A 23,509-nucleotide genomic window follows, 5' to 3' on the forward strand; every position below is an offset into this window, starting at 1 on the left:
ACGTTCTACTGCAGAGAAAATTAGCATATACTATGTGGATTTATATGGATATTCACGTATGTATGTATTCTGGAAAAGTTATATGTAAATCTTATGAAGCTCAGGAAGCCGACCTTATTGGACCAAACAGTGGGTCCATCCAACAAATGATCATCTAAGTGGAATACCAAGCATTGACCTTTAAAATATTAATAACACCAAACCACCTTAATTTTCTCCATAGACCTTCCCATCAATTAATTTAAATTTCTATTAAGAATTATTTAAAATTATATTTTAATATTTCGAATTATTTTTTTAAGTCACACATAATTTTTAACACTCAATGTTTTGGTTTTAGCAAAAATACAGATTTTTCACGTTTTGAAAGAGGGCTCTGTGTTTTTGACATACCCCTTAGAAAGAGTTATCAAAAAATTTAGAGATCAGAGAGTCAGTGGAAGGGCTCTTTAGGGACTTTGCATCAATCATTAATCTACTCAAACTGAGATTAAATATTGTTTTCTTTCTCACATGAAAATATGAATATTTAGTGTTGACGATAATCTTATTTTAAATAGGATGTGTTTCTTTTAACAATTAATAATTTGATTTCTTTATCTCATATCAATTTATGGTTGCTATATATACAACTTTTTAGAAAGAATAAAAGTAATCTTAGGCTGCCACCATTAATTTCTCTTTGGTTTAGTTACACATTTTTATATTGATTTTTGCTAATTGAAACCCCATTGCAAATAATAATGGCACCATGAGAAATTATAATATGGTTTTCTGAATAATAGATTGAGAGCCTCTTACCCACAGTCCTACTCTCACTTCTAATCATCTGATTTGTGCTTTTAAGAAAACATTCATTTGTCCATGGCATACCTTTCTTATTATAAAATATACGTACCTGATATTTCACTCTTTCAAAACATTACCCACTTAAGTCAGCATTTTAAAATACTCAGAATGAAAGCCCAGAAAATATGCTAATAAATGGCATAATCTGTTATTCTGAAAGAAAACACTGAAGCAAGGAATCTGAGATTAAAAAGTGGACAAGTGTCTGTCACTTATCAACTCTCTGGTCGCTTATTCTGAACATCTCTTAGGCTTTGGATTTCTCTAGTTGTGCTTCACGGACGGTCTATGAACTATTTGCTGTATTTTCTGAGCATTTTTCATGCAATTTCATTGTTTTCATTTGGTTACCTAGTTTTTAAGTGAAAAAACAATTAAAATACACAACAGAATAATTAGATTCCTTTTACTTTCCACACAAAACTGGTTGATTGAACTTTTGCATTTCCCTGGAACAATTAAATTGCCCAATAAGAATACATTTAGCTACAAATTTAACAGCTCGTGAACTAACAACAACAACAAAAATCAACAAATTACTGGGCTTAAAAAGGGCTTAATCTATGTAGAACATCATTAATTATTAAAAAAATCTTATAAAGAAGGTTCTAAGAAGGAAGGAAGACAGAAAGAAAAAGAAAGGAAAGAGGGAAGGAGGGAAAGAAGGGAAGGGGGGGGGGAGAGAGAGAGAGAGACTATTTGACATTTATGTGACAGTAGAGTCGAGCTTTCTACTTGGTGGCAGAATTATTCCTGTCAGGGTGTAACAGACCAAGACACAGATGTCACAGAATGTTACACAGTGATTGCTGTAGTGAGAAGTTCATTTTGTAGTTTTAGTTTCAGAGATTATAACTTCTTTCCTACTTAAAGTAGGAATTGGACCCTTGGAGCTCACCAATATAATTTATTATCTTATTCTGACACTCACTCTAGGAAAAGCAGAAGCTCAAAAGCTTATGCTTAGTAGCTCATTTGATCTCTATAGCAACATTTGGGGTCACCAGTACCACTAGCCATCGCCTCGTTTTGCTCATGAAAAGATCGATGCTAACAGAGGTAAATGACTTGCTTTAGGTAATAAAGCTAGCTAGCATTTGGGTCTGAATCCTAAAAATGCCATGAGTGCCATAAATTGTTATAAAGTCTGTTTTGTGGACTAGTGCCATACAGGGTACCTACGAGTACCTGATGGTCATTCCACAGCTATTTGTTGAATGAATTAATGACTGTAAGAAATAAGTTCTTCTGTATTATGAATTCTTCATACCATCCATAACCTTTCTGTTACATCATAGTTTCTTATTATTGTGCCTGTTCTGAATGAGGTTTCTATATCCTAAGCAACCCTGGAAATGGGATGTTTTGCTCTTTCTTATGAGTATGCTGTTTCTATACTAGTTATAGATCCAATTCCAGGTTGAAGTTAAATATGGAATTTTAGAATGTTGGCCTATTTCCCTAGTAGGAAGTTTTGTTTAACCACGAGTTTAGAATGTTGTACCTGTTTGAAAATCAGAGTTATCTGTCATGTTCATTTTAGAAACACGTTATGGTTTTTTTTATGGCTTATGTCTTTATTGAATGTGTGAGAAACAAATATGCTGAATTTCCCTGTGAGAGTTCCCAGCTGCATCTATCGAAGATGGGGTAGGGCCACCTACATCAAAGTCACTTAGGTGATTTTAAAAATGTGGATCCCAGATTGCCTAATGTAGACTTTAGAGTTTCAGAGCCACTAATTTACAGACTAAGATCTGCAGACTTAAGATTATTGATTGTCATGATAGTATATATTCTCTTGGGAAGAATTGAGAAGTTGTATGTGTTGTTCTTTTTTTTTTTTTCAATTTCCGTTGCCATTTTTTATTTAGATCATAACAAACATACCAACTAATTGCTACTTGGTTGATAAATCATTTGGGATATTCATGAAAGAATGAGTAATATCTGTTATGAAAATGAGAATTGAGGAATGGAATTTAGATGCATGCAACAATGTGGGGTCATCTTGAGGACACTATGCTATGTGAAATAAGCTGGACACAGAAGGGCAAATATTCTGATTCCACTTATATGAGATATCTAGTAGCAATATCTTGGTATATTTCTTATGAGCTAACTACTATTAAATGCTGATTACTTATTTTTCTAAGCACCAGTAACTGATTTAGGACAGGTACGAGAAGGTTAAGACAATCACGACTTTCATTATAATCTACTCGTGGAGACAGGAATAACCCTTTAAATAAACAGTTAGGAGGCAAATGGAAACTTCTAAAATGTTATGTGGTCTTGTGTTATGTGTTATGATAAGAATACAAGAGAAATCCGAAGATTCATGATGGATTCCAGACTCTATCACTTGGCTTTGTTCCTAGTACCTTCCCTAGTATCAGTTCTGCTGTGCCTAGACATTGTCAAAACCATTTTCACATTTACCTCAAAGTTATCTCCTTGTCCTGGTTTGGTGTTTTAGGGTTTAAATATGAGATTATGCAACTGAGCTTAATGTCACTAAAAGTATATAGGAAAAACTAAAAAAACATAGGAAAAACCAATACACTATTAATTTACATACCTTCCAATTTATCCCGAGAGCGTTGTAGCTTTGTGTTGGGTAAGATTTCTAATGAAACCAACATTTCACTGAAACTGTGACAGAATAGCCCATTGCAGTGCCAGTGTGTCATCAGCACCAAAGGTGCCATTCAAAATGGAGAGGCTCTCTTGGAAGATGACATGCCACCGGGTCAATGAGTTACTTCAGCTGACTCTCACATAAGATGTGCAGGAGGTATGGTTCTGGAAATTAGCTTTCTGGATCAAGATGGGTTGTGAGTTGCCATTTAAGAAATTCTGCACGCATTCTCCAAAGCTAAGGTTCAGGTGATAAAGCAATTGAGCCTTTTAACACTTAAGGAAAGGTGGAGGTGAAATGAAATAGCCATTCAAAACAGCAAATAATTAATTGAGTCTCTTTGTTAACAGGATGGAGGTCAAGTACACATCACCACAGCAGTGATCCAGTCTGCATTCTAAACAGCTGAGTCTTTGAGTGGAAAGTGATTAGAATGGATTGCTGGGAACTAATTAAAATGGGATTTTAATTTAGAAGGGTACTGATATAGTTTGAAAGATACTATAAGAGATTCAGATATGGTCATTTACCTTCTTTTTGTTCTGTAGAGTTAACAACCTCTGAGCTCCACTTCCTTTTATTAAGTCATGTTACATATTTATTTTAAATCTGTTCAATTATTTGTGATAATTCTGCAGTAGGATATTGATTATGTGATTAGATTAGTGTAACTATGAGTCGATAGACCTTTAAGTATTAAAAGTTAATAAAAAAGAAATAAGACTTTTCCAGAAACAGCACCCTAGGACTCCTCTGAATATTGTGTGTAAATCTCCAAAGCCTGGAATTATACGGATTTAGGGACCTGTGATTGTAAAAGATGAGATGTTGAGCAAGTTTTCCTCGTAGGTATAACACAGAACCATGTAGCGGGAAATAACTGTGTTTATAACAGAAGGCCAAAAGCAATCGTGTATATATTCTAACTGAAAAATGGTATCTGAGAGGGATACGTGTCCTAAATACACAGGGGGTGGCGTTGAGAAGAAGAATTGGAAAACACCCGGACTGTCTTGGATGGTGCTATAAAGTATTAGAGGGAGGCATCACCTGAGTGCCAGTAAATAGCCTGGAGGGACGGGCATTGTGCTGGAAAAAGAAAGGTGACCAGATGGCAGTGACAAGAAAGAACTGATAAAGGGTGGGACAGACAGGGTTTGCATCAGCGAGGCTTTGGGGTTACACATTTTCAAATGAAGCTGAATCAGGATTTTTGTGAGAAGTATTTTGGTGGTTTTCTTACATCTTTTCAAGAAAGGCATTTTATTTTAGGGAGTAGAGTTAGGTTTTTGAAAAGTCCAAAAGAGAGTTTAAAATGTTATCTAACTCAAAACAGCTCTCCACATGGTCAACGGAAACATGGCACCATGGCCTGAAACCCACTCTAAAGTAGACTAGACCCCTGAAAACACATTGTATGCTGCAGATCTTTGTTAATCACTGATGTGTGTGCTCCCATCTCTTGGCAAAGCTCCCGTGCTACAGGGAAATGAAACTCTTAAGTTTGTACCATTCAGATGAAGAGCAGTGGGTGGTAAGCATATGTTTCTGAAAAACCTGTTTTTATTTAAATCAAAGCCCCCTTCATGCATTTAAGCCACAGGCCTGTAAAACGGGTTGGAGATTATTTCCCGTGATTCTATTTGGCATTGTTTTACTCCATTTTACAGGTATTTGAGGAGTATACATAGTTCTACCTTGTCTGGGAGATGCTCGTTGAGGTTCAGCTGTGGGGACCCTGTGGAAGCCAGTCTCCCATTAATTTATTTTCAGTTCGCATGAAGATGAGGTTCTGCTCCCATTTACTTCAAGTCTCTCACTGCTGTTGTGGTTGTGAGGAAAGCTGCAGATAATGTTTGAGCACTGGAGTGGTTTCAGAGCCTGTGAAATGTACAGCTCACGTCAACATGACAGCTGTAGAGATTAGAGTCCACTTTGTGTGTGTACAGATTCGGAAGACCGGAGCCCAGAAAAGCAGCCAGCTTTCTCACATTAATCAATGTCTTTCAGCCTACCATCCGACTGGCTTCCTGTAAGGAATAACACCTGTGGGCAGACACCGTCTGTTCCATTTTAAGTGGGTACCCGATTATTTGGAATACGATTTTAGGGATTAGTGAAAAAAGGTGTCTACTGTATGTGTATACTAAAGAGTGATAGAAAAGGGTGACTTGTTCAGCAAATTATATCCTCACCATACTCAGTTTTTATAGAAAAGACATACCTGACATACATTATAGTGATGGCTGATGGTGTACAATCAACTGAAAATGGCAAGACAGTTTGACCTCTGAATTTTCTTACAAAGAATAAGACTTTTCCAGGACAACCTAAGAAAGGAAAAGAGGGCAATCACAGGATTGTGGGTAACATTAGCATAACCAACTTTCTCTGATTCTGAGGCTCTGTTAAATTACTAGAAGTCAAATTTAGCGACTCCAGCCGTCTCATGTCTCCAAGTGGAGTCGTCAGTGCTTCTGTGCTGTTTGGTGAATCTCTCTTCTTACTTACCTGGCTATGTTTCTCTCTAGTCCCTGCTCTGTGTCTCTGTACTTGGTTTATCCAAATAAGGTCACTTCTGTTAGTTCTTGGAAATATCCTCCCTTATTTTCCTTCTATAATCCCCAAAGTTCCTGTACAATCCCTCACAATTCTTTTTGACTCCTCACCAATTTTTTGTCATTCTCAACTTGCCTCCTCTCAATAACAGACATGTATTCTCAGCCAGTCAAAACCCTTTCGAAATTTAAGCCCTTCTAGATAATCAGGCAGTATCTTCCCCCCTACTCTCTGTAGTGCCATGTACTCAATCCAGCAGAGAGGAGGCAGGTCAGTGAGGAGAACTAGAAACAAATGCATACAATTAAGAATAGCAGCTGGACATCTCATTTCATTTTCATATTTTTTAGTTTAAAAGCATTGATGAACTATTATATTAATAACTTACTGCAGTATAAATAGCAGAGCAAGAAATATACAGAACATTTTCTGATAACTTAGCAACTAGAACTATATAAATGGCTGTCAAGCTGAGCAAGTAAATGATAATGCTGTTTTCAGAGGTGACCAGTTGCAGTTGATTTTGTAAAATCCCGAACCTCATGCATTTTTACTGAAGACAATTTGTGAAGACTATTCAGTCTACTGTTGGGGCATAAAGTTGACATTTTCAAGAGAGCAAATTGTGTGTAGTTATTGGAGCCTGAGACCTGTCCCATAAAATACTAGCGCTATATTTTAAAAATTAATAAGTTCAACAGGGTTAGAACAGAAGGGAGCCAGGATGCTTCATACTGTACTTACATTCAAACCTCTGTATCATCTATGTTCTCCAGGAGATTGAGCATTTTAGAGAAATTAGGATAACTTCAGTGATCATGTGGAATTTTACCTCTCCTTGCACATACACCTAATTCAATTTTACTAGGAATTTTGAATCCAGCAGCAAGGCTGAGATATTAATAATGCATGTCAGTTCAGTCACTACAGAGCTTATGAACCCGCAGATACGTATAATGGAATAAAGAAAATGGAATGGGTACAAATTCTCAGGCCGTAAAAACCAGGTATGCAAAAATACGTAACTCTATTTTTCCATTACTGAATTTAAGTGTCTTAGTGCTAGAAAAATCTATTCTTTTCAAATTGGGGTAAACTTGAGAAGTTCCTGAAGCAGTTCATGGCAAATTAAGTCTGTTTATCATTCTCCCTACCACCGGAGTAGCTCTGGGGAGTTCACAGTGTGATAGTATCAGGAGTGGACGTCTGAACCCCAGTCAGTATCTCTCCATGCTGGTACCTATTGGAAGGTATATTGGCCTGACTGGGTCTCAGTTGTTAAGGTCCTATCACCATATACCCCTGTGCTGGCAACCACTGAAAATGCCCCCACTCCCATCTGACTCTTTATTATCCATTGCCTGACCCTGACAAGTGTCATACCGTAACTGTAGTCATTAGACCGAAATGCTGGGCATTGGTACATCAGCATATACCTCACATTCTTATCTGATTACGAGTTGCATTGGAAACATTCTGGCCATGTTGTTTGTTTGGGAGTGGAAACCTCTGCTGGGAACGTGAATTGAACAGCTTCTGTCCACTGTAAGCCCCAGTTAGGTACAATTAGGCAGACTTCAAAAGCTTAATTCACCATAAATAAAATATTCATTTTTATATTTATCAGGGTAAAAATTCTGTCTCCTTTTCTCCCAGATATTTGCCAGGTTAGAAATGAATTATTGGTGGGAAAAGTCGGTGGGGGTTAAATACTGGCTCCAGGTGAAAGGGTCAAAACTGCCTCGCACGCTCCTCATTTCTACCAAGACGCGCCCTGCCCTACGCTTGGCATCTCACATCCCACAGTATCACCAGCATCGTGGCACACTGGTGAGTAAGCTGTGCGGGAGGCAGGAGACCCTTGTGCCATTTTTCCCGTAGCGTTCTCCAGGTGACTGCAGATACGGCCAGCATCTTCAGTGGGCATCAGTGTACCTGTCACCACGTTAGCACTTACACACTGTATGCATTTTGCATTTCAGCAGGTCTGCCCTTTCTGGGTCATACTGATGGATATGTACATGGCTAGATACAGAAAATATCAATAGCTTGCACTTTAAGTCCGTTACGGTTTGTATATTCTTGAAGCCTACCACAAATACCTGGCACTATTTCCCAACCTGGTTGAGGTTAAAAGTAAAAAGCCAGTTAGTTTAACTGCAGTGTTATGGTTAGGAGGCTGGATTGGTGGTTTTAATTCCTTTGCAGATGGGTTGATTTTGTTTTATTCCGTGGCCATACATGGTACTCTATTGCAAAGGCATACTCAGTGAGATTGTGTGGGTAGAGGAGCAACACCTATCTTGACTACAGAAAACGTGGTGGACACCCCTGAGGTCCTGTCCTACTTTGACTGGGAAACGAGTACTAGTATTTCTGTCGGAAGGTCTGCACTTTGGGAGTCTACATTAAAAGAATAGTCTTAATACATTTCTATTAAGTATTCATATCCAGTTCTACATATATATACAACTTTAAGCATATTCAATATGTAAAAACAAAACTTATAAAATAAATAAATCTGGGAATGTGTTTTCAGCCCAGAAGTTTCTTTAGAGGTCAGAGCAGTTTATTTAAATGCCATGATTCTCTATCGCATGGAAGAGTCGCATATACATGTGTATTTATGTATTACATATGTGCTGTTTTCTATTCTGTTCTTCTGTATATATCCATTTCCATACATCTTCTGGACAGTGAAATATAACTGTAATTATGTTCACTAAGGAGATAGCAATGTTCAATGTATTGAAATGCTAGAATTAATAAACATTGGTAGAAATTGGCTGATTGTTATGATTGTACTAAATATCTTAGATTTTTCATAATTAAGTGAAGACAGTTATTTTTCAGAATCAAAATTCTCAAGTACAAAAGTATTTCAGCTCTTTTCGATGACAGAAGTTAGAGTCATGGAACACTTTTAATTGATTTTACATAACCAAGGTTGATTTACTAATAAGACCAGTTACCACCATTTGCTTATTAAATTTCTTCTAATCATAGTTAGTGCCAGTGAAACAACTGTTCATTTTAACCAAGAAAATTTTTATCCATAAAAAGGAGTTTAATTTTTTAAAGTTCGTGCTTCTGTTGTTTCTTCAGTACTCTTAACATACATTGACTTCCGTAAGGACTTGTAGAAGATAAATCTGAAACCTAAGGTGGTTGTTCCTGCTGCTACATCGCTAGAAACCTGACTGGGGTCTCTCAGGTTCTCTGAGAGATGCTGTTTCTGCTGCTTGGGAGAAACAGCAGAAGGGAGGCTGCTCACGTAGGGTACACTTTGAGAGAGGCACCAAAATGGATGAACCATGTCTCCCCTGGCCCATCCCCACCCCCCAAAGTGGTCCTACCCGAGAGCACTGGCCCCCATGCTCTCAGGTTCTGTGCACTCTTGTTAGGGTTTTCTATACACATTGCCACCGTCTGTCCCTGTCTGGTGGTGACCCTTCCCCAAGACCCGATCCCTAGCTAAGAAAATACGGCATTTCTGTAGAAGACACCTTTGATGCATTACCCTGGGTTTTTGCCACCACATTTGTAATTCCCTTTGCTAGTTCTGGGGCCCTTGGATTGGAGCATCTTCTGAGGGCAAAAGTGGTGGTTAGGGATCAAACATATATATTATATAATTTTCTGAAAGTGTATCTGGTGTTATAAGTGTTGTACTGGTGAGGATTTCAAGAATGAACCCAAAGAACTGCAGTCTGTGCTATCTCCTTTGTTTAAGCTTAAAAAATTCACAGGCTACAAAGACAAATCTGCAAGGGTCAAAAACGTACCTGAAATACTGACCTAATTAAAAAGTTTGAAAGTACTAATTCATAAAACTGCATTGAATTTAAAAAATGAATTCTTAAAAATGGGCTGTATGCACAAAGTTCACCCTGCTGATAGTGACACAAAGAATATAGAATCCAACACTGAACATGACTTGATTACCCATCTAATTTAAAACTAACCTGTGACTTTCCAGTATGAATACAATTATATGTAACGGTAATGTTTCTTTAGTGAATTGTGTAATAAAACTTGGCCAAACCTTTAAGATGCTTTTTTTGCACTGTAATGCAACAGACTCTGAAAAGCCTTTTATTGGAGGGTTTCTGCAGTAAGCGTTCCATCTGTGGAAGTCTGAAGCAAGGATTGGAACAGTTTGCCTGGGCCCGTTACTTGATCCCCTTTATGGACTTATTTCAGGAAGGGATGGCTCTCGTTGGCTGAGTCCCTACTGTGCTGTAGACCCTCTGCCAGGGCTTCCTTACACCCTTGCTCAGTAGTCCTGCGATAATGGAAGTGGAAGTGGATAATGGATCTTCAAGACTTCTGGATGTTCCCAAACTCACATGTCCCCCGGCACTAACATTTGGGCAACTAGCTGTGGGACGGTGGCTCATCCTCATCTGAGCTTCTCAGCACCAGGGCACTTGGTTCATTCAAGAATGTGGGCCTGTTTTCTATTTCGTTCAAGAGGAACAAGAAATTAGGACTTTGATGTGAAGTCTCCTTCTGCTTGGCCAGCTCAAGATGAAGGGAAGGGGAGGGGAGGGAAAAGGAGGGGGAGGGGGAAAGGAGAGGGGAGAAGAACCAAACAAATCAGAGCAACACTCAGCAGCTCACTTGTAGCAGAGACGGGACAGTGCCAGCGGACTCCATGTCCACTGCACCCAAGCCCATGTCATTTGCAGGGCACAAGGGGCCAAGCGGAAGCTCTTAGGCCATGGAGAATGGGCATGAATAACAGTGGCAGGGGAAGAGCTACATATCCTCACAGGCCTTTTCTAGCACTAACCTGTGAAAGGCATGTCAAACCCAGGCAACTTTTTCCAACATTAAAAACAAACAAACAATGAGAGCTGTATTTGATATGACTTTTTATAACTGTTGCCTGGACTTTTCATTCTAAACCTTATTTTGATGACTAAAACAGCAATATTTCTGTTCTTTTTTTATGTTGATGTAAAGGTATGTGCATGATTTAATACATGACCACCCTTTAGGCCAGTAAAAACTTAGCCTATCCAATATAAGGTATCCCTAGAATATTACTTCTTACTTTTACCTCATTAATGAAGAGTTAAAATTTAGACCTTGCTATAATACATGCAGTATAATTACTGTCCAATAATCTGTGGTGTTTTTGAGGGCTCAGTGTTTATGTTAGGCTGTGGCTAACGTGACTTCTAATCCTAAAATGAATTCTGTGACAATCTGGGCCACTCCTGAGCCACATAAATATAAAAATCTATACAATCCACAGAATTTTATTATGAATAAGAGAAGAACGAGGGTGCTTGGACACAGGATAAGGTAGACCTTTGACGTCAGGATGGGTGTGGGGGTTGGGAACAGGGAGGGCAGGACACTTGCTGATGTTCCCATCCCCACAAAACACAAGGGGGCCTCACCTGACTGTTCTAAAGTACCTACGGCTCCAGACAGGATCCAAATCACGACCTTTGGGGAACATTACAAGAGCATGAAATCAGTTAGCAAGATGACAGTCAGACATGACTTTGTTTGGCCTGTCACGGGGTAAAGACAGCAATATTTCTATTCAGTTAGAAAGTGAAATTCAAGAAGAAGAATATTCAGTATCATAAAAATGTTCCTATGACTAAGTTAGACTCTGATCCCTTCCCCACGACCATGCTTGTTAGAGACAAATTCTGCCAGATCACACTGACCTATGCAGTTACTAGACAATGCAAGGCCTCTCGTCCAAGCCTCTGGAGAGAGCTTGTCTAATTAAATTATCGATTTATGAAAACAATGATTAAAATCCAGGCTCCAGAAATAAATATTGCAAAATAATGCTTATTATGCAGCCACTAAAATTATAAATTTAAATGTGAATTTTAGTGTTTATTGGGCAGGAATACATTGTATCTCTAAAGTCAGGCACAATCCTTCACTTGTTATTCTCCACACTTCCTAGGAGATAGGCAAGTAGCCAAGAAAATTCAGACAAAGGGAAGTTCAATGACTTTCACAATGTAAATCTATGATAGTTCTCATCCTGCTACTTATTTCAAAGTCATGCAATCAACAGCCTAATGATTAAAATATAGATATAGATTTTGAGCAGTAATGGGATTAATGTTAATAATAGCTTTTTTATTTTGAATCATTTGATTAGATTCGATTTTAATATTGCATTAAAATTTATAGATATACTTAAGTAGTAATTCATAAGACTTTAATTATATAGATAGCTCACTTTGCATATTCTATTTTGCTTCATGATCTTAAACTATAGATTATTTTAAAATATAAAATAGTTTTCAAGTATTTCAAAAGCTTAAAGGTTGTTGGCAGAAAATATTGTTTTATGCTGATAAGGGTTGCTTTTCATATTATTTCATTAACACTAATATTGCATTGATATTGGGTGGGGCAGCTGGGTAATTAGTTCAGGCCTCTCCCCTACCTGGGAGCATTTCTTCTCAGGTGATGTCATGTGACCTAGACAGTTGTCATCTGCTAACGGGCTTCTCAGGAATCTGAACCTAAACGCCAGGCTTGTGTTTTATCACACATGGAACTCCCTCCCACCTGACTTTTTGTTTTATATCCTTGCTGCTTCTTCCTAGTACAACCACGTGACATTGTCTCTCTGTAATTACAGATGTGAGGTCATGGGATACATAATATTTTCTAAACTGCATTTTTCATCTTTACATTCTATTGATATTTCCACACCATTAAAAATTATTTTATAACCTATCTTTTAATGACTGGACAATATTTGATTATGTGGACGGACTATAATTTATTTAACCAATCTATTCTTGGTGAAATTTTTCTCTTTTTAAAAAATAGACGACATCCACGTAGGTGAAATCTTGCATACATCCATAGTCATCTTATTAGGTTAAATATTTAAAAGTGTAATTGTTATGATAAGAGAATATAACACCTCGATATAGTTACAAAAAGGCATGTTACATGATGACACGCATTATATTTATTGTAGCCATGTCCCTAAACCTTCAACAATAAGCTGTATTATCATTATTTCTTTGTCAATATAATAGGAAAATGGCCCTCCATTGTTTTAATATGTAATTCTTTGGTGATCGCTAAGGTTGAATACCATTTGATATGTTTCTGTTTATCTAAACAGAGAGACATGGGAGGGAAACTTTTTAAAGGTCTGTAAGTAGCCCTGCACAGAGGATGTACATGAATGACATTCAATTGATAGAAACATAATGTTTAGTCAATTAAGTGAAGGGACACTTCAATCAAACATTCTGATCAAATTTCCTTTTAAAAATAAAGGACATTAATAATTAATTTAGTAAAAAATTTTGAGACTAATTTCCACAAGTAGACGCAAATGGTTTAGATGATTTCATTTTTCTCTGCAAGATATAATGTGAAATATTAATCTTACTGAGTCTTCATATTTCCTTTGATGAAGTATTGTATTTTGAATATATTTAATCTTTTTCAGTTTTTGTGCATTTACCTTTTTTAAAAGTAATTCAGTTCAAGTGTGACTTGAAATATTTTTATCTCTCCCTGATATTCAGATACATATTAAACGATCATTTCTGTGATGTATGAGATGTTCCTTGAAATCGGTCTGTTAAATCAAAAGGCTTTAAATGTTATTGGCAGGAAATTGGACATATTAAGATTGAATTACCCATTGCTGTGTAACAAATTACCCCAACTCTAGCAGCTTAAAACAAACATTTATCTCACACGTTTTCTAAGGACCCAACAGCCAGGGGCAGCTTAAATGGGGGGTCTGGCCTGGGGTCTCATGCCCTGGATGTGAGGCTGTTGGCCAGAGCTGCTCTCTCTGAAGACTGGACTGGGGTTCTAGGGCGTGTTTCCTAGTTTCTCCCTGAAGGAGTCTCTCAGGGGGGCTGCTGGGGACAGACATGGCTTCCCCCAGAGTAAGAGATCCCAGGGATAGAGTGAGAGGGGAAGAGGGAGGAGGCAAGTAGAGAGGAAGAGGGGCGTCTCCTTTTAGAGTAAACAGTATCACTCTAAGTAAACATTTACCATGTGTTATTAATCAAAGCTCGAAGTCGGTGATGTCTGCGTTCAGTCTGTCACAACCTATCAGTGTCTCTTAACTGTCAATAGCCTTGTTTTAGCACTCTGAATGATATAATCTGTAAATGGCTAAACCTGAATATAGTTTAAAGAATTCCCTAATTCTTTATTTGTTCAAAAATACCCCTAACCCTCAGTGTTTTCTTGAGGGTTTAAATCAAACTCCTCTGTTAATTTGAAATGAAATAAGTTGAAGCGTGCTTTCATTTTAAAGAAACGCCTAATCGTTTTTTATGTATGAATCTGCTTTCCTACAAGAACTTAGCTTCACTAATAAGAGTCTATATCCCTCTGCATTTGGTTTTGTAAAGTTTCAGCATGACTTCTTGTCCTCCAGAGATTTAAAGCAAGAGTTACTTCAATAGTAACTCCATCTCACTAGGGACCTAAGTAGGATAAATGTCATGATTCATGGTTCTGTAATGCCTTTAATACAGCCTATTGGGTTGTAGAACTTCTTTTTATTTTCTTAAAACAACCGAGACGTAACTGATTGTAGAACCTTATCTTATTCCAGGTCCCCTAAAAATCCTGAACAGAAGATCATTAAGAGAGTGATTGCTCTTGAAGGAGATATTGTAAAGTAAGTACTTACATTGTTGGTTTTGCATTAAAGTTATAAATACCTTGATTTTTGCTGAGTTTTAAATCACATCACATGGGAAGTACATTTCACAGAGGACTAAAGCTTTGGAGACATCACCAATGAGACGGTACCTCTTTAGTTGAGTATCACCAACCATTTCAGGATGTGAGGCATACATACTCATAAACTTACTGGTCATTGTCTCTTTTAACTGGGAGGCACAGGAGAAATAGTAATTAAACTGAAGTTGACCATATTTTCTAAAACGGCCATTAAACCATTGCTTTGCAGATATTAAAATTAACATGATTGTTTCAGATTATGATGTCAAGGTTCATTTTAGAAAAATTCAAAAACATTTTATTATTTTAGAGGCAAATACAGAAGCTTGGGGGGAGCTTTTATTATAATAGAGATGGGGAAGATGGGAATAGATGTAAAATAGAAGCTTCCGAACCAGTGGCAAAATAGTAGCTTTAGCAAATAACATTGTAGCAATCAAGTGTTTTGACAATGTGTAGTAATGTCTTATTTATTGTACTTGTTGATAAACCTAGAACAGTGTCTGAGATTCAACAAATAAGTATTGACGTGGAATGATAAGTCTCATTTTGGTTCCTACTTTGAATAAGTCGCAGCCAGGTCCATATAATGAGGGAGTCCGACTGCTCTAAAAACTATGTTCAAAAGTATTCTGATCCTCTTTTCCAAAAGAGCTTGATCATAAATTATCTGTATTAGTGACAGTACAGATTAAAGAGTCTCGTTAAAATGAACCTCAGTGGGTTTTAGAGCAGAATCAAGGCCAGCTGTTCTCCAAGGGTAGGCCGACGCTCTCTGGGAGTGCCCAGGACCCTTTTTTGGGGCAGGGGCGGAGGGTGTCGGTGAGGTCAAAACTACTTTTCTAATAATACTAAGATATAATTTACCCTTTTCACTCTCATTTCTCCTTAGTATAGTGGGGTTTTCCAGAGGCTGCATGATGTGTGAGATTGTAGCAGACTGACTACAGGAACGGAGATGGAAATTTGGCTGTTTTTTTATTCAGCCAGACACTAAAAGACGGGCAAAAATGTGAACATTCCACTCTTCTCATTTTTTCTTTTGCTTTGGAAAATAACTACTTTTTATTAAATGTAGTTCTTCTTGTTAACATATAGGCTTATTGTTAGTTTAGATTGAATCACTAAAGATTTTTTCAGTTCTCCATTTTAATCATGTAATACGGTAAATATTGACAGATAGTATCCACCTAAGCAAAAGTCCTCTGAAATCTCTGTTTTTGAGAGTGTAAAGGAGTCTTCTGACCAAATAACTTGCGAACTTGCTGATGTAGGAGTGAGTGGCCGACATTTTTATGTCACGATTACCTGTTCATGGTCAGCCGATATGAGATCTGTGGTGTACTTGGTGAATGTGTACTTGGTCTTTGTTTCTTTTAAAAGTTTGCAGAGGCATACACTTTGTATAGCATGCGGTTCACCCGTTTTAACGAAAGAGTTAGGATAAGTTTATACAGTTGTGCAACGCTCACCACAATCTAGGTTTGGAGCACTTCTGTTACCTTCATGCGTTCCCTCCTCCCACTTACAGTTAACTCTGCCTCCTACCAATTCCAGCTGCTGGTGTCACACAACCACGGCCCGCTTCTGTCTCCATAAGCAGCCTTTTCCAGAAATTCTGTTTAGACGGTATTATCCCATATGTCATCTTTTGTACCTGGTTCCTTTCACTTAGCATAATGTGTTTTTGGTTCCTCCATCGTGTGTATGGACTGTAGTTTGTTCCTTTTTATTTCTGTTTATATTCCATGGTATGGACCTGCCACATTTTGTGTACCCATCACACGTCGATGGACTTTAGGGTTATTTCCAGTTTGGGGATATTATGAGTAATGATAGGGACAGTAATGTAAATGCTGTGGGACATTTGTGTCTTTGGTGGAAATATGTTTTTATTCCTATTATGAGTCTACCTGGGGACGCTGCGTGTATGGTTAAGTGTGTGTTAAATTTTTACAGAAACTATCAAACAATTTTCAAAAGTCACTATACCATTTCATATTCCCAGTAATGTGCAAGGGTTCCAGTTTCTTTACCTCCTTGCCAATATTTGGCATTATGAATATTTTTTATTGTAGCCATACAAAATAAATGGGTGTAAAGCAGAACCAGACTGTGGTTTTGATTTGCATTTCCCTGAGGGCTAACGATGCTGAGCACGTCTCTATATGCCTGCTTGCCATTTGTATATCCTCTTGAGTGAAGTGTCTGATGCCTTTGTTTAATTTGCATTAGATTGTTTATATTTTGAGTTATAAGTTGTCCTTTGACTTTCGTTCTTTAAATAGAGTGAGGATTTGGGGAAAGATGAATGTGTGTATATAATAATGTGATTTTATAGTCAGGCATGGGTGCATTGGTATGAAAGAACTCAGTTTGCATTTTCTGGAGGATGCGCATTGTAAATTGGCAGAACTCGGTGGCTTTGTTTTTCTGTTTTGTTTTGTTCTATTTTTGTTTGTTTGTTTGTTTTTATTTTTAATTTTGAGAGTCTATCTAGCCTTGTGATTTCAGTGGGAAACTCAAGAGCCGTGCATTTGGAAAGCTATTTCATACCTATCCATGAATATGCCAAAAATGCTGTTACTATTTGGAAAACAGTTTGTGTGGGTGTGATTCAAATCCCATTCAAGGAGTGAGTCAGCAAACCTTGAAAATGTTATGCTAAATGAAAGAAGTCAGTCACAAAATACCACGTATTGAATGATTCTTTTTGTATGAAATGTTCACACTAGGTAAGTTCATGGACACAGACAGTAGATGAAAGGTTCCCAGAAGCATGGAGGAGGGGAGTGAGTGGGAGGCACTGCTAATGGGTACGTGGGTTTTATCTTAGGGGATATGAAAAGCTTCCAAAATATGCTGTGTTGATAGTTGCACAACTCTGTGAATATGGTAAAACACTGCATTGTGTATTTTAAATGGGTAAATATATGTTACATGAATTACATCTCAGTAAAGCTATATATATATATATATATATATATATATATATATATATATATATATATATAAAGCAGACAGACGCAGTCAACAAAGCAGGCAAACATAGCATCTATGTAAAATATTCTCACAGGATCAGGAATGCCAAGGGCTCCACTTTCCTTTATAATCCAGAGAGAATACAGCTTTGATTCAGATGCACCATTATAGGTCACTAGCTGTGCAGCCAACGATGTGAGATGGCCAAACCTGGCCAGACATCAAACACTCTGCCCTCAGAAGTCCTCCAGGAGCCCTCTCTGAGAAGAAGGTTGTGCTGTGGCTTTCCTCAGTAAATGTAAATACTGTGTAAATTCACAGAGGAGAGGCTGAGCGGGGACCAGATGCAGGGTTGGGGGATGAGAGAAAGGGAGATAGGCATGGAGTGGGTTCACACCTTCTTTCCTCACTGCTGCAACCCGTATGTGAGAGTCTAGCTTCTTTTCCAGTCTTGCAAATGGCCACTTTGGACGTATGTCCCTTTCTGTCCCTTTACTACATCTCCATCATAGACCAACAGATAACGTAAGGAATGGAAGTGTCAGGGCCAAGCCTTTCCTACTGTGGAGCCTCTAAATCTATTTGATAATTGATTAGAAAAAAGTAGTTTGTATTTGGTGTTTTAAAAGAAAATTTAAAATTCATTCCTCTGACTCCCTACCGATGCTAGGCTGCCTGAGCTTTAAATTAATGATTGAAAGTATTTCTCTAATAATTTTCTAATAGTGTTGAAAAATACCAGGGTATATTTAGGTAATAAAATATTGTTTACATGCTTACCTCTTTTTCCTGTGATCTAGTTTTAAAAATGCCAGTACATATGAAAAACAAATTTGAAAACATGCTGTGTGTCTGCCACTAGAAGTCGTTAGTCCATCGGTGCGCAGCTCGTACCAGGCGAGACGCTGTGGTCTGCCACGTGGACTTGCAGCGCCTCTTACCTCGGGTTACCTACTAGGTAAGCTAAGCGCAAATGGAGGTAACTCGATTTTCTCTTTTGGAAAAACATTACTATTTCATACAGTGATCAAAGGGGAAAGAACCTGACTTATAAGAGCTTGTCACATTTCCTGTGAGTTTTGTAGTATTTTTATTTTGAATTACACATAATGAGAGGGGAGAGAGGGAACCATAATCTTTTCTGAGGCTAAGACCTATAAAGACTTAATCCATTCCTTAATTTAATGTTTTGTTGGTTAAACTGCTTCCAATTGAAAAACAAAGCAGATATGAAATAAAACATAGCTTAAAGAGCACCCATTTTGAAGACAGCTGGAAAGGAGGGTGGTCGGGCCGAGGGTCAGCCCTGCTCACTCACGGACAGGGTGACAGGACAGCAGGACTTTGGTTTCCGCTCACGCGTGGCCTCCATCTGCTGACGCGTTGCTTTCGCCTGTATTGTCTGTGTTTCAGTTGGGTTTTGCCCCATTGCCAACTGCTGATTTCCTTGGGTGTGCATCATGTTTAGACCACCTGAGAGTGTGCCCCTTTGAGCTGGAGACCTCGGGTCTCTCCACCTGACAGACCACTGGTCAACCAATTGATGAGCTGCCATAGGTGTAGGTGCCCTGCCCTGGTCCAGTCAGGTGTGGCTCCAAAGGCCATTCGCCTGTACAGACCGTGGAGTTACAAGGCGCCTTTGGGAGGGGCACCTCGTTGGTCAGGCGCCCACCTGAGGCCTCCCAGAGGGTGGCCTGTGATCAGAAGCCGCTTTGCTCAGCACTGCCCTTCGCAACCTCCCGTTCAATAAAACTGTAATCTGCTCTGCTTGGTAGTTGCTTCGACTTTACTCGCTGGGTCAAGTCGAACTTACCCAGAAAAGTTTAAACTTTTCTCTTTTTCAGTTTTTTCCCCCCCTCTTATTACAGAAATAACACAACCTTGAACAATTCAGTGGTGTAGTGGACATCCTTGCACACATACCTCTGCACTTGTGTACTTATTCTTGTAGACTAGACATCGAAGAGTGGAAATATGGAGTCAACATTTGTTGTTGTTATTTTAGTTCTAATACATACAGCCAAATTTTCCTCCCAACAGTTCTGTGTATGTGCACCATTACCAGTACTTCATAAAATACCCTTTTCAGGGAAATTGATTTAAGGCTTATGTGCCATGGGGGAAGTTGTGGACTTCAGATTCAGAAGTCAGAACATTTCAACCCAAATTTTGAAATTAGTTTTACGTGATCAGGATATATTTCATTTAATCAGTTCTCTGAGAGCGTGGGCCTTGGGACCATTCATTTTATGAGTGTTAGCCTAGACACTGGAGACGTAAGTGAACAGAAGAGACAAGGTCCCTGCCCTCATTCTGGTTGTTGAAAGCCGCTAATAAACAGGCAAATACATAGCACATAATCCATAAGCTAGAAGTGCTATGAAGACAAAGTAGGGCTGGATGTAGAGCGGTGGTGGGCGTCTGGGAATGCCAGCTGAGGGAGGTTGTCCACTGGGACCCTCTCTGATGAGATCATATCTGAGCAGATTCCTAAAGTAAGGCAGGAAGTAGAGAGCCATTCCGGTATCTGAGGGAAGGGGTAGCGAATGCAAAGCTGATATGGATATGTCTGAAGTGAGGTTAAGAAATGACAAGAAGCTAGCATGGTTGGACCTCACTGAAGGAGAGCAGTTGAGGTAGGAGATTGGGTCTCATGTTTGCAGAGCCTTGTGGGCCATAGGAAGGACCATGGATTGTATTTCAGTGAGCTGGCAAGCCAGTGGAGGGTTCTGACCCATGGAGTGGTGGGAGTCGGTCGACATTGTTAAGGGACCATTCTGTTTGCTGTGATGAGAATAGACCAGAGGGAGTCAGTCTGACCCAGGTAGCTCGTCCAAGTATTTTTCTCTAAGAAAATCGTATTTATCTTCTTCTAGATAAGTATCCTTGTTTATGATGTGAATGATGACTACTTGGATTTGTTATCTTCAGAGCGACTCCTAAGAGTAGTCACATTATTTGTAATCTCAGTCATTATCGACAAGGTGGCAAGTAAACTTGAAGTATTGTTCAGAGCATTCAGCCAAATATTCCTAAGACTGTAAAAGAGGAGGCTTTTGGAGGTCTGTGCTTTCTATCTTTATGTCAACGCAGATTCAAATCACAAGGCAATTGCCTGACTCTCTGGATAGTTTAGCTAGGAACATAGTCATGTTCATAATGGTAACCCACATGGGTGTGTTTATAACACGAATAGCAAAAAACAAATGAAAGTGATATTTAGACGGACCCATTCATTCCACCAAAATATTTTTCATAGTTATTTTTTTTCTTATTAATTTATTATGACTCAGAAGCACTGTTTTAGAAAAGGATAAAAAGAATACAAAGTTCTAAACTGCAACTAGTCAATACGAACTAACCATAGTTGATATTTCTAAGGCAGCCAACATTTTTTTCTGGGGACACTCGCTTCTGTGTTTCACAGATTATTTTTTGTCAGCCTGGTCAGAAATGAAGACTAACCTCATTTCTCCTCTTTCTGGGTGAAATACACTCTACAGACCTTTGGAATCTGGGGTTTCTTGTAGTTAGTAACCTCAGTGAAGAGAGTGAATAACTTTTTAGTCCCCAGTGAAGAGGGTAACCATATAATTTATCACCTAAACTAGGGCACTTTTGAGAATGAAAGAGGATGGTATTCATTATTACACTGTAATCAACAACAGAAACTGGATTGCCAAGACCAAGTACAACACATGGTCACTCTCCCAGTGAAATGTAATCACCTTTGTAATTCTCTTAATTTGATTTTGCTTGGATTCCTGCCCTCCTTTGTCAGGAGAATTCCCAGAGGTGGTCAGAGAAAGCGGGATCACTTCCCGGCCCTGGAGGAATGAGTTGGGCAGGATCCGTGGTATGGAGAAGTGTATGTGTCCTGCTCACGGCACAGGCATCTCCTGCCAGAAAGGACAGTGTAAGACTTTCTTTAACAAGTGCTGATCCTGAAGACTAGTCCACAGAGACAACCACGAGACTTCTCTCACTGTAAAATTTAAATGATAATTCTTCTTCAGGTCTAGAGAGTATATTGTAAGACGTCAAAACACCCTAACTTATTAAAAATAACTTTCTGGTATCACCAAAAAAAAATCTATTAAATTACTGGGAATTAGACATTTGAAAGCTTGTTGATTTGCAATGTGCTGTTGAAGGGAGGGAAATCAATATTAGCTTCTCACGGATGTTTGAATCATATTATGTTCCAGCAAATGATGAAGTTTTATAGGAAGAAAAACAGAACTCAGTTGAGTTTTGCCCAGTATAACTAAAAACGATGCTTGTATAATAACTATGTTATGGTTTATGCAGTAGCTTTCAATAATAGTAATTAATGTCTCTCTGTGGCTCTCTTTGACTCTCCACATTTTGGTATATTGGGAACTAGGAATGCATGATACTGTCCTAAAAGGAAGGACAGGATGAAAAGGAAACTTAAAAAGAAACTGGTGTCCAGGACCCTGAAAAAGATTGGTGACTGGAATGTTTTAGAGCATGGAAGCAGATGGGAGCTGGGTGGGTAGCTGATTTTGAGGATGACAGGCTATTTATAGACTGGGCCTTAGCTGGTGGGAACTTGAGAAGATATTCAGGAATCTCTGAGGCCCATTCACTAGGTTTAATTTGAACCTTGAATTTTTCCAAATTAAATTGGCATAGCACGTCCTTGTTTAGTAGGTAAGGTCAGACCAATGCTTTTATTTAGTAAATAAGGGCTTGAACCGTGAAATTAAGCGTCCCAGGGCCTGTCCAATGGCTTGTTACCACTAATTAAGAAGCATTTGTGAAAAAAAATCAGTTTCCCTTTGGTGTCAACCAGAGAAATTATTTAATATAGTCTGGACATTCTTACCTTGTTCTTGCTAACAAATGATCATTCTTTTTTACTAAAGACTTATAGATTGTTAGGTAACCCGTGCCTTTTTGGAAATATTTCTTTCATTTGTGTAGTTGTAGGTGATTATTTATCACAGTACTGCTGTGCCAGTGTATAAAAATTGAATTGCTAATAAAAACGGTATGCCTTAGCAACACGTACTTCTTTCTAACCATCAGAGAGATAGTCACCTTAAATTTATATGAAGAAATGTCATCTTGATTTTTTTTTAACTTTAATTTTTTTTATTTTTTTTATTTAAGTGTGTTTTTCCAGGACCTATCAGCTCCAAGTCAAGTAGTTGTTTCAATCTAGTTGTGGAGGGCGCAGCTCACAGTGGCCCATGTGGGGATCAAACTGGTAACCTTGTTGTTAGGAGCACCGCGCTCTAACAAACTGAGCTAACTGACCGCCCTATCATCTTGATTTTTTTAAAGTCCAAAGTATTTCTGTAACAAACTTATCAGTGTAAGGAGCTTTCCAGAGGCACTAGGACAAACATAGTGTGTATACTTCAATCTAGGAGAGTACTTGCTGGAAGTCACAGACCATTTAGACTGAATTGCTTTTTCCAATAATGATGACACCTGTTCTTGTGGTACTCTCCCCACCCCCATCAGGGGTTTCTCTGCTTTTGTTTTTCACCTTAGTCCTTCTGTCTGTCGAATAGGATTAGATAGATATGTGTGGAGGAGTCAAACAGTGCTAGAGCATTTGAAGTAAAAAGGAAGGTCTCCTGTTCTCTTACGCCTCATCACACTCCCAGATGTGTATCTGCTGTGTGTCTTCTAATTTATGTCTCACAGTAGGCGATTGATAGGATGGAAAAATATTTATCTAATGACATTTCTTTCCTTGCATATTCCATGAAGAAAAAA

The 23,509-nt window shown here is 38.4% G+C and overlaps 1 protein-coding gene across 2 annotated transcripts in view; it reads left to right on the plus strand.

Moving 5' to 3' along the window:
- IMMP2L (inner mitochondrial membrane peptidase subunit 2) overlaps window positions 1-23,509 on the plus strand; it is a 691,614-nt gene that overhangs the window by 465,255 nt on the left and 202,850 nt on the right. The window contains exon 5 of one of the 2 annotated variants that reach the window (XM_088797654.1): window positions 14,643-14,708. The exons of the other annotated variant lie outside the window; for it this stretch is intronic. Coding sequence (XP_088653780.1) covers window positions 14,643-14,708 — 66 coding nt within the window. The remainder of the gene's footprint in view (window positions 1-14,642; window positions 14,709-23,509) is intronic. 2 annotated transcript variants of the gene reach the window in all.

The sequence above is a fragment of the Rhinolophus sinicus genome, chromosome 4 (genome assembly GCF_057876585.1).
Source record: "Rhinolophus sinicus isolate RSI-liver-muscle chromosome 4, RSI-T2T, whole genome shotgun sequence".
NCBI lineage: Eukaryota > Metazoa > Chordata > Mammalia > Chiroptera > Rhinolophidae > Rhinolophus > Rhinolophus sinicus.